The sequence below is a fragment of the Sphaerodactylus townsendi genome, linkage group LG06, assembly GCF_021028975.2.
Source record: "Sphaerodactylus townsendi isolate TG3544 linkage group LG06, MPM_Stown_v2.3, whole genome shotgun sequence".
NCBI lineage: Eukaryota > Metazoa > Chordata > Lepidosauria > Squamata > Sphaerodactylidae > Sphaerodactylus > Sphaerodactylus townsendi.
Genome location: NC_059430.1, coordinates 65367620 through 65380252, shown reverse-complemented (window position 1 = coordinate 65380252; position 12633 = coordinate 65367620). Strand labels below are relative to the sequence as shown.

The window sequence follows — 12633 nt, the reverse complement described above, 5'->3', positions numbered from 1 at the left end:
TCTTGAAAAGTGCCCCTCTAAGGACACCCCCCAAAATTTTCCACAGGTTCAATGGAGCCCAGTTTTATGGACACTCAAGTGAAGGAAAACTTGGTACCCCTAGAATTGGACCCCCATCCAAACTTCAACAAACTTGGGTGGTTTCTGTGAGGACAGTCATCAGCAGCTGTGTGGCAAATTTGGTTTTGTGATTTGGTTTTGTGATTTTAGTCTTAGGTTTCATTTTTTCCTGTAATGGTTTTAATTCTAAAGTTTCTGCAACAATTTCTGTGTCCCCTGGGGAGATCAACACGATGTTATGCTCTTGCACTGTGGTCCACTTGATGGAATAGGGTAGAACTTGAATGATGGCTGTTCAATGTATGGTAGCAGGAAGACAAATCTGGACCAGAGTATGATATATAGGCCCATATATCTACACACTGTTCTACACAGACTTTCAAAATGCTTAAGCTATCTTCTATTGACCCTTGTTGAGATGGGGCAGTGGTTTTTGTTTTCATTTTACTTCATGGTAGAATACATGGAATGTGCAGTAATCCTTAAAAGACTTTCACAAATCGATTTTCCTCGTTTCCTTTTAAGAGAATTGGCAACTGCACATCATAGTACTCATGAAAATTTCCCGCTTTCTAGACTTGCAAAGAAATATTTTTTGTCTACAAAATACCAAAGCAACCCAAAATGCACATTGCAGTTACTTGTGACGTATGGGAAAACCTAATGGACATGACAAGGCAGAGTTATTTCCCAGGTGTGCAGTAACATAGCAATACATCTCATGGATTGATCTGATTCCAGAATTAACTGCAACTATGCTGCCTGTAAGCTGAGAGTATTACCTGGCAAATGTTCAGCTGAGTTGAGTTAATCAACTGAAAAGAGAAAAAGCCAAAATGAGTCCCTGGAAACAAATTATCTTCTATTGAGTTTTGCATAGTGAATTTTAAAGACCAAAATGGGATAAATATACAAGAACAATAATATGCTAGAGTATTTCTTTGAAGTATTTTGATAGTCAAGCAAGTTGTGACGTTATTTGGAAGCATGGAACCCCATGCCACACCATACAGAAGGGTTAAGCATGTAACAGGAAAATACCCAAATGCTCAATATAGAAATGTACGCTGACAGGTAATTTTAAGGTTGTAGTCCTAAGCATCTTGGCCTGGAAGCAGAGGCATAGCGCCAACAACGTGGGGTTGGGTGCGACACCTCGGGAGGAGCCATGACAGGGGTGTGGTAGGTGCCACTGCAGCCGGGGCGCAGCATGTGCCCCAGCCGGAGTTTCCCCTCACTCTGCCTCTGCCTGAGAGTTAGCCCCATTAAACAAAATCGGTGGTACTTCTGAGTAGATTTGCTTTGGATTGCTCCTTAAGACTATTGTCTCTTATTCGCTCCCTTTAATTAAAAAATATTCCTTTTAGCTTATTACAGGCAAGTCTAATATTATTTTAACTCTGTTGAAGGATTCTCCTTCACAGTTCCCCAAAGCACTATCTCCTTGTTGTAGGCAAATAAATGAAGTGAAGCCTTGCCATTCCTTTTTAATGAAAAGCAACCCTAGGAGGCTGTACTATTAAATGGATGCTTATATATTGCTAACCCTTTCCCTACCAGGTATTTTTAAATACTAAATCTATTCTATTTTCCACCCCTCAATTTTTACCGTTGAAGTTAAGCATCTGGAACCCCCACTAAGGGAAGCTTAGCTTGGGGAATAATTATTAAATAGAAAATAGCTGGTGGGCAGAGGGAAGCCTCTCCCATTTCACTACATAAGATTAAGCCTCTTGATGCTACCTTTCATTGAAAAAATGCTTATTGAAGTTTTATTACATACATTTGCCCATTATGAATAGTTTATCATTTAGGATGCCCAGGTGTTTTTTTTCAAATGCCCACATTTTTTTCATCCCATAATGACTTATGGAATCACCACTAGGTGGCAAAATCTCCATTTTGAAGAGACCTTCAAACCCATGCTGAGTCTTCCTTTCAAATGTAGTTGAGTATAATAGTGGTTTAAGCCCACTTGATGGAAAAAACTAATTAAAAACCCATCTAGGGTAAATTGTGGGTAACTTGGTGGTTGCGTGTATGTGGTTCTATTCCTTGTTAAGTTGGATAATAATTGACTTTACTTAGGGTTGTAAGGTAATTTCAGTGATAATTGTGAAAATTTCCTCCATGTCGGATCATATTTGCATGAAATTCATAAATCCATGCAAGCCTTTTAAATCTTAAAGGAAATCTGTTTGCCTTCCATCATGTTTTTTTTTTAAAAAAACCTGCTCGGTGAAATCAGAATGAATTGACAGGAGATTTTATTGTGGGCGAATTTCAACAAGCACTGCTCATGAATTTTTCAAAAGATACAAATGTGAACCAGCAGTGCAGTTGTGTGTATTTATTTTTGCCATCAGTGTGGCTTATATGCAATTAAGTTTGTGTGTCTGGTGTCCAGTTACTAACCAGTCATTGCACAGCATGTCCTATGACATGGAGAACTGTCATGCAGCTTCACAAAAATCTGCATGATGACTTGCTGAAATACGCAGGAAAACAAGACTATTTAGGTAGGTATTATATTCTAGTAGCAAGTCAACCAAACTTTTCAATACTTAAATCCAGTGACTGGAACTGTGAATGGGCAATGCAGATCTTTCTAAGAACCTGAAAAACACCCCAAATTTGCAGAAAAATGTGAAATCTTAAAAAAAATACATTAGGGGGAATTAAAAACCCAAAAATGATAGAAGGACTGTCTATAGCTTTAAGCAAGGGATTTCCTCAGTGGCTTTTGTTAGGCAACCACAGCATTCCAGCCTTCAGTTTCAGTGAATAAAAGACAGGGGAAGGAGAACACATCATACCATCTGACTTGCATGACTCAACTAGACCTGGCTGCTTGCTACAGTTAAACAGCAGCCACTCTGTGGAAGTGAGTGTGGTGTAGTGGTTAGAGCTTCAGAGCAGGGGCTGGGAGACCCAGGTTCAAATTTCCATTTTGTTGTAAAAGCTCACTGGGTGATTATGGCCCAGTGTCATCCTCTCTGCCCTGCTCCACCCTGTCCCGCCTCAATCCACTGTAGTTGAGAGTTTATCAGATGAGAACCTACTGGAGCCTCACGGAGATGAGGCTGTGTCAACAGAGCAGGAAGATTTACTGTCACAGAGCTTATCAGAAGTACCTGACAAGATGCCAACAGTTCTGATTTTCCAGACACAATACAGCACTGTAGGCAGAAGCCGAAGTTGACTCTGAAGGAGAGAAGATGCTCAGTACATTCGCAGGGCTAGCACTGTGCAGCAGAGCATGCGGAGTCTTTGCAGCAGCCCTTCCATGCAAACAGGTAGAGGGATTTAATGAGTTGCCATGAAAACTGAAGCCGTGGATGCAATGTCTAGGGTTGGTCGATACTCAAAAAAAATCGGTAAAATTCGGTAAAATTCAGATGTTTTGGGGCATAAAATGATTTGTATGCCCGAATCCAAATCAGAGCCGATTTGGATATGCCCGAAAATTCGGGAAAATCTGAAAAATTCGGGTCCATTTAATTTTTTTGAACTTTTTTGTGTTTTTACACATTTTGGCCTTCAGGGAGCGCAATTTTAAAGCTAGTCGTACCAAACTTTCAGGATATCATCCAGAGACTTTCCTGGTGCAGTTTGGTTCAGGGGGAGCAAAGTTATTGACCCCCAAAAGGTGTGCCCCATTTCTCATTGTTTCCAATGGGAGCTCACAGGAGATGGGGGCTACACTTTTGAGGGTCCATAACTTTGGACCCACTGAACCAAACTTCACCAAACTTGGGGAGTATCATAAGGACAGTTCTAGTATGATACCCTGAAATTTTGGTGACAGTATCTCTAAAACTTGCCCCTCACAGTCACCCAAAGAAATTTCCCCAGATTCTGTGCTCTGCAGTGGCTGGCTCCATTGCAGCCAGTGGAAAATTTCTGTGGGAGGGCTGTGGAGTGCACATTTTTCATGGTAAACCCACAAAACTTTCAGGGTGTCTTCAGGAGAGTCTCTTCATGACACCATCCAGGTTTGGTGACCGTTGCTTGAGGGGGTTCAATGTTATGTGCCCCCAGAAGGGTAGGGTCCATCTCCCACTGCCCCCATAAGCAAAGTTCCTCAAACCTGGATGGTGTCATCCAGAGACTCTCCTGAAGATACCCTGAAAGTTTTGTGACTGTACCTTGAGAAATGTGCACCCCACAGCCCTCCACCAGAAATTCCCCATTGACAGCAATACAGAAGTCACTGCAGAAAAAAGAATCTTGGGCAAATTTCTGGGGGTGCCTGCAGGGGGCGCATTTTTAGACATATTGACACCAATATGATAGTTCCCCTGGAGAAAATGGCTGCTCTGGAGGGTGAAGTGTATGGCATTATGCCCTGTTGAGGTTGTGTCTTCCCAAACCCTGCTCCCCCCAAGGCACAGCTTGAACATCTGTTGTAGTTCCAGGAGATCTCCAGGGTCCCCCTGTAAGTTGGCAATGCTAGAAGGAAGTAGGAAAAAATGGGAAAGACTGACGGGGCTTTTGGGAAAAGGAAAGAGGAAATAGTGCTCGAGGGGAAAATGAGATGACTCCTGCAAGTCCTTGTGGGTTTGCACTTGTAGAGTGAAATCTGAAATATATAAGCAGCAATATGTCAACTGTAAAGCAGATCTGAAACCTGTGCTTCATTGGACTTTAAGGTGAGTGTTATAATTTTTAATCTGTTCTTATATTTTACAGTAATAGGGAAGAATTCTGATACTGGTGCTTTGTTACAGAATATTCTAATCTTTCTAATATGAATATTGAGTGAGCTGAATTCTGATTATTAGAAAAGATACATTCCTTATTGATTAAGTATGAATGCAAATACTTGTAACCGTATGATATGCTGCTGCATGGAAGAGGATTAATTTTAGATGAATAGATATCTTATATACTTGGAATATTCTGTATATTTTTGTTTCACATTCTGACATTTGAATGTTGGCTGTAGCTGACTTGGGTTTCTCTTCCTCCTTTGAACACAATTTTAATGTTCAATAAACAAGTCTTCTGTAAATCATCTGGATTCCATTAAGATCATTAGTACATACTAAGTTGATGCCACAATGTATCTAATGAAGGGAGCTATGGCTCTTACAAGCTTATATCCTGGAAATGTTGTTGGTCTTTAAGGGTGCTGCTGTTCTGGAATTTTGCTCTTTTATTGAGCTATTTACTTGAAATCAGTGGTGTAGCGCCAAGGGGACGTGGGCGTGATGCACCGGGCATGCACCGGGGCTGGGGCATGGCCGGGACGGGGAAGGACAGGGGTGTGGCAGGGGCACAGAACACACACATGTCCCAGGCACAGTTCCCCCTCGCTCTGGCCCTACCTAAAATTATCCTCATGTAGTATACCCTGTTTCTCAGAAAATAAGACATCCCACGAGAATAAGACGTAGTAGAGGTTTTGCTGAAGTGCTAAATATAAAACATCCCCCGAAAGTAAGACGTAGCACAAAGTTTTTGTTTGGAGGCATGCCCATCGAACAGAACACTAGAGCATGCAGCTATGGAGTGGAAAAATAAGACATCCCCTGAAAATAAGACATAGAGCATCTTTGGGAGCAAAAATTAATATAAGACACTGTCTTATTTTCGGAGAAACACATTATGTCACTCACCACCCACATGAGCCTTTGCCCACTAGAAAAAGCAGATTTCAGATTGAGGGAAGACAATATGAAATACAGAAGTAGCAAGAATGGCATGAGCATCTCTGCTTGTGTATCAGCTCAGGTGCTTACTTACTAAATTATCTGTCCATGATCTGACAGTTTAATTAGGGCAGCGAGGACGATTACTGGAAATGCAAACAATCAATTTCTGATTATACTTTGTAATGAAGCTCAGCAGGGACCCAGTTTCTTTCTTTCTTTCTTTCTTTCTTTCTTTCTTTCTTTCTTTCTTTCTTTCTTTCTTTCTTTCTTTCTATCTATCTATCTATCTATCTATCTATCTATCTATCTATCTATCTATCTATCTATCTATCTATCTATCTATCTATCTATCTATCTATCTATCTATCTATCTATCTATCTTTCCCTCTCTCTCTCGGTTAAAGAAATATACATGTTTACCATCAAGTGCTGCTAAAGGTTGGTATATTGGTAAGCTGTAATAAACTCAGAAGTATTGTTTGGTCAGTGGCTAAAAAATGAGATTTTCTCTTATTTTGACTAGTTGCGTTCATAGCATGTGTTGAATGAATTTTTTGAAAGCATAAGTCTTACAAAAATATTACACCCCCAAGATCATTCCCAATAAATGTACAATGTGCTTCTCTACCAATCTTTGGTTAGAGTTACAAACTATATTACAGAGTGAGCAAACTGGAAGAAATACCAAAGAAATCTTGGACCCAATTCAGACAATGACTGGAGGTGGTATCCTCAGCGCCTTCCTTCCCATCCCCCCCTCTCTCTTGTTGCCACTGCCACAAGAGAAGAGAGAGGCTTGTTTTAAAATAGAGGCTTGTTGGAAATAACGTTTTAAAAAACCCTCCCAATCATCAGGGATCATCATGAAGTAAAGTGGTGGAGGTGGGATGGAGTCAAAAAGAGCCCCTGCTTGTGCTGTTCTTTGCAAAATACACCTCTCTGTTGTTATTATATTGATATAGTGATATATCAATGTGAGTATTTAGGGAAGCAGGGAGGAGCTGGCAACATGAAACAGGGGTGATGGAGGAAGGCATGAACAGGCAATGTGAGGGTATGGAAAGGCTGGCCATAGGCAGAGGGAAGATGTCTGAGGCAAAGCTGGGCTCACTGCCAAATCTGCCCAAGCAAATTAAAAATCATGCAATAAGTGGTCTTGCTTGCCATGGAGAGAATAGAAAGTGAAAGCAAGGCTACAGAAAATAGGTCCAAAAAAGAAATAGCCTTTTCCCCTGTTGCTGAAAGCTCTGATAGCTCTGGGAAATGGGGAGAGAGAGGTTATGAACTTGATGTGACTCCAGTGATATCCTATGAAGGAGAAGTGGAAACTGCATATTTTAAGTAAATATGTTTTGAGGACAGACATCTTGGTAAGGTTTTCTTGTATCTTCTTTCCAGGATTGGCAGTTTCCACATTTCATGGGCGATGTTGATGTAAATCTTCCTGGCTTGCCAGCTGCACATTTTCAGTTTAGACTCCCTTATTTCAAAAAGATTTTTAAGGATGAGTATCACATACATATAACAGGTAAGTAATGTTCCACTCCTTACGTTGAACCTGTACATTTTTTGACATTTATGTGTGTTTCTTTCATTTTTAATGTGAACATATGACTTTTTCATACATTCCTTTTCCCAAACGGATGTTTGATTATTAGATTGGTCCGTTGTGCACTAAACAGGAAACAAATTTGCAGAATTCTTGGGTCGTTGAATAGAATGAATGATACCTGCTTTAATTATTACCTAAAAGCATTGTGTAAGTTATACAGAATGAGGTGGCTGAATTCTGGATAGTTTGGAGTTGTATTTTGGGGATATTCTCTTACTGTGAAAATCTTCTGGTATGTAGTAATCAAGCTTATGCATGTCTTCCTTTGTATGATTTATTTGGCTTTTATATTCCACTTTTTGCCCCCCCTGGAACTCAAAGTTGCTTACAAAAATATGGTTACAATCATCAACAAAAATTAAATTCATAACATCAGGGAAAAAACTGTTAAACTTTCTTCCTCCAGATGTGTGAGATGCTACAAAGGAAGATTTTATGAAATTGCAAGACGTTCTATATGAAAACTTTCATTTTTATTCCAGTGAGCTACAGTCCAGAATCTTTCCACAAAGTGCAGATGAGATGGTAAAAATGTTCCTGGGCTGAATCACTTCAAATTGGAGGAAATAATGTTGAGAATACAGGTCTGAACATCTCCCATATATGCTAGAAAATCAGCACATGCATAAAATTACTATGCTAGACAGAAGACTAGGCAGGAATCTTTCTCTTGGCCATCTTGTTATTTTTATAGTTAAAGTGGTTCTGTAAAGGAATGATCTAGAATGGTACAGTCCAGGAGTGGTTCTACCACCACACCCGGTGTTCATGGCTTTGCAGAGGCCTTGCATAACAGTTCTCACATGTTATGCTTTAGGACTTAGGCATTACATCATTTGCAAATGTGTTGAACTTTCCTAGAATTCTTTCCACCTCCTATCATTTGTTCTCATGTGGGAAAGACTGCTTGGAATTTAGAACAGGTTTTTAACTACCAGAAGCTGAATGAAGGATGTAGGTGATCTTTGCACACAAAAAGAAATGGAATGGGATTTCCTGTTAATTCTGCTCACAATAGGATTTATAAAGTAGCCCTGGATGTTAAAGGTGAGCTGAATTTTTAAAATGTTCTGGAAAATGGCCTTTTAAAAACCTTTACTTAAAGATAAAGAGGAAAAACAAAAATCGTCTCTGAAAAAGGAATGCTTTGCCCACTTATGAAAAATTAACAATAGAGGTAGTCCTTCTGAAATAATATGTTACTCACTAATGATGGCAAAAAGTAAGAATTCAAATATCTTGGGATACATAACAGATATCCAAGAGAGATTATAATTATGGGACTGAATGGGGCCATGGTTCAGTGATAGAGCATCCTCTTGGCATGCAAATGGTCCCAGGTTCAACCCCCTGCATATAAAGTGAAAAGGATCAGGCAGTTATGAAATACTTCTAGCTTAGAACCTGGAGAGCTACTGCCAGTCAGAGTAGACCCTACTGATCTTGGACCAATGGTAAAATACAATATAAGGCAGGATTATTTTTTCATAAAATCAGTGGCGAAGCTCTCAGGGAGAAGGGGGTGCATGACGCACTGGGCGCACAGATTTGGGTCATGTGGGGGACACAAAATCCCCCAGCTTCCCCCCGAGCCCCCCGTGTCCCCCCCACCACGGCGCCTCCACATACTTACTTTAGGAAACCGAGCAGGTGGAGAACAGGGCTGCCTCTTCTGGTGGGAACTACATTTCCCAGGAGACCCTGGGAAATGTAGTTCCCACTAGAACAGGAAGGCCTGTTCTCCAGCCTGCTCGGTTTTTTAAAGTAAGTGTGGAGGAGGCGCCATGGGGGGGCGTGATTTCCTCCCTTACGGCACCCCCCTGTGGCGCCCCCCCCACACTTACTTTAGGAAACCAAGCAGGCTGCAGAACAGGCCTGCCTGTGTGGGAACTACATTTCCCAGGAGACCCTGGGAAATGTAGTTCCCACACAGGCAGGCCTGTTCTGCAGCCTGCTTGGTTTCCTAAAGTAACAAGTGGCCTTTACAGGGGAAATTGCCGTAGGTGAGGAAATCACGCTTCATGGCGCTTTCTTCCTTCCACACTTACTTTAAAAAACCGAGCAGGCTGGAGAACAGGCCTTCCTGTTCTGGTGGGAACTATATTTCCCAGGGTCTCCTGGGAAATGTAGTTCCCACACAGGCAGGCCTGTTCTGCAGCCTGCTTGGTTTCCTAAAGTAAGTGTAGGGGAGGGCGCCGCGGGTGGGAGATTCCCCCCCACAGGATACCCTGGAAAATGTAGTTCCTACCAGAACAGGCCTCCAGCCTGGTCTGTTTCCTAAAGTAAGTGGTGGGGGGGGCGCCACGGGGGGGCACGCGAAAAGCCAGAGTGTGCACCGGCTGCACTCTGGCCCAGCTATGCGTCTGCATAAAATAAACTGCATTTTTCACCAGCCTGGCTATTCGCAAGAAATCTTTAGTAGCTTATCCTTTTTCAGTCATATTAACAGCCTGAAATTCCCCGGATAACCCCGTGCTGAGTGCCATATCGCTTTTGGCACATCCAGTATAACATCTTGTCAGCACAGCCTGTCCCCTCCCGGCCTTTGGGTCAGGCGCCACCATTTTTATACTGAATGCTGCTATGTTTTTATATGTCTTATAGATCTGAATTATGAATTTTAATGTATTATGTATTGCTGAATTTTTCATTATTGTATTTTTATTTACTGTACACCGCCCAGAGCCCTTCGGGGGTGGGCGGTTTCCAAATCAAACAAATAAAAAAAATAATGAAGACCAGTTCTGTTCCTGTTTGGCGGTGAGCTGATATAGTGCTAATGGCTAAGAGGCTGAGTTACAAATCAAGAAGGCGCTGGATCGCATCTCACCTCTGCAGTGACCTTAGGCAAACTGTTCTCCCTCCCCAATGTCTGCAATATGAGCGAACCTATTATATTGGATTTTAGGATTATAGACCAGGATTGCCTGTAAGGATTGACTTTGAGTAAATACTAAATATTGTTGTTGTTCTTACTTATGGTAAGTGATCAGTCAGACAACTCTTTAGCAGCCAGATTGTCACTAGTGAAGAAACTGGTAGCAATACAAAGCTTTTAAAATATGTTTGAACAGCCTTTGGTCATACTTGATTTCTCAGGACTGAAGTTTTAGATGAGTGTGTGAACCGTGGGTGAAGGTTGATAGTGCAAGCTGGGGAGTTTAAAGATTTATTGTTCAACAAAAGAGCAAGGGTGATAGATTGCTTCCTGGCAGAAGCAATCATGAATAGGAAATAGGAGGAGCTGGGAGAATGTTGATGATTGGGGCATTAAGGAAAGGCCATTGGCAGTGAGACAAATGGCTATAACAACTCGTTGCTCCTCATTTCATTTTAATGTTCTTTAAAAGCAGATGGAATACGGTTGACCAGTGACTCTTTGCTGCTTTCTCTGGCTCCCAGCTTATATGAACTGATGGTGATGGTTGTGAAGGGCATACTTTAACTGAATGAGCCTATAAATAGAGTTCATGGAATAATTTTCTCCCTTCCAGTTCAGTATTAATAAGATCTATTTATTAGATGAGCTAGACAAATCAGTCTATCTGAATGCATGTCACATCATGGGAGCAATGAGAGCCTGCTTTATCTCAGCTCTATGACATTCTTTAGGAGACTCATAAAGAGCAGCAACTCAGTATGAGAGACTCCTTTGGATGGGGGCTTTGCCTGTCCCATCTGTTCTGAAATTGTGGCCACTGTTAAAGCTCAGTTGATGAACTGTAGAGTTTTCCCAGCTTTCTACATAGTTGAAGCAGCACTGTCATGGTCTGTCTCAGAGGAAAATGGAAACAATGTTAAAGATGATGTACTAACTTTCTGATTCAGGCAGAAAATGATTTTTTCCATAAATGTTTTCCTTATTGATGCAGCATTAATTATATAGTTTTGAGGAGTATTTAGCCCATTAACACATGACAAAATCTGACTAAGAGAAATGAGCGAAATTCAGCAGACAAAAGGATAACAGCAGGGGCAAGGCAGCCATGAAATGCAGCCCCCCCCCCCCCAAGGTTCAATGTACTTTCACCTTGCATGGTAGGTAAATTCCCATGTTGCTCAGTCTCTTGCTAGTTCTATTCACTTTCAGTTGATACATTCCTCTCATCTAAATTCAAGTATTTATAAAGTTAAAAAAAATTGCACCTAGGCTAGTCAAAAATCCAAAAACAAAGCACAATCAACATAATACTTTTTATTAGGTCCAACCAAAATCCTATAATTTGTGCCCAAATCTAATAATTTATGCCAGTTCCTATAATCCTATAATTTATGTCATCAACACATCTTGGTGCTGTATTTTATATCTTAAATCCATAAGGTATCCTCAAAGACAGCCTCACACAGACTGCTTTCATTAATTAGACTTGTTTGGCCAGTTACATTTTTAAGGTTTAGTGTAGGACTGTGACAGCTGGACTTTACATCAGGGATTAGGGAGTAACATCCAGGCCCAGTCTATAATCACTTTTACAGAAGACATCTAGGAAACATATCTCTTAACTATGGACCTTTTAAAAAACCACTTTAGACTGCTTTACCCATGGATGAACTCTTATTTTAGATATATTTCTTGTAATGCTTTAGAATCTCTGAGAATGGTTTTTAATTCATTTATTTTCTCTAGACCACAAGATCCACAATTTCTTCTCAAATGAGTATGAACTTTTGGACTTAAGAGCTCAATTCGAGATGATCACTTTGTGAAAGGAAGGCATTTCCAGCTGCCAGGCATTATGTAAAAAAATGTGATTGAATGTACAAGGAGATAGTACTACCCGTAATGTGCTTGGGGAAGAACACCCCCCCCCCCCGCCGCCCATTTTATATGATTGTGATTGCAGTCCTTATTAAATCCACTTCACTAATGCACATCAAATCTATGCATTTGGAAAGAAATTTATCATCTCAACTATGTGGACTATAAACAAGAATTAATCTCTGGATAACCCTGAGAGACTCACATGAGAATAACAATGATGCCTATTTAAACTCAGTCTTCAGTTCTGTTGTCTCCTGCATCCTAAAATTCATACTTAGAGCCACATGACTGGAGAAGGCCTGTGCAAATTAATGGCCTCTTCTGCGTAGCAAATGTATGATGGGCTGCAGTCTTGATAATGGAATCCTTTTTCCTTTTTTCCCATTCACATGCATTCCATGCAGGCAGCAAGTAGAGGCCACGGAAACAATCCGGGTTGCTGTCGTGCCTTCGCACAGAAATGCTTCTCTCTTTTTTTAATTGTCCTGCAACACATGCATAGCTATGCAGGCAGGCTGAAATGAACCTCAACAGCCATACTG

General features: G+C 40.9%; 1 protein-coding gene across 1 annotated transcript in view; it reads left to right on the top strand.

The window, feature by feature from the left end:
- The window catches only part of TMEM117 (transmembrane protein 117), a 225026-nt gene that overhangs the window by 202787 nt on the left and 9606 nt on the right, over positions 1–12633 (top strand). The window contains exon 7 of the mRNA XM_048501236.1: positions 7116–7245. Within this exon, the coding sequence (XP_048357193.1) occupies positions 7116–7245 (130 nt within the window). The remainder of the gene's footprint in view (positions 1–7115; positions 7246–12633) is intronic.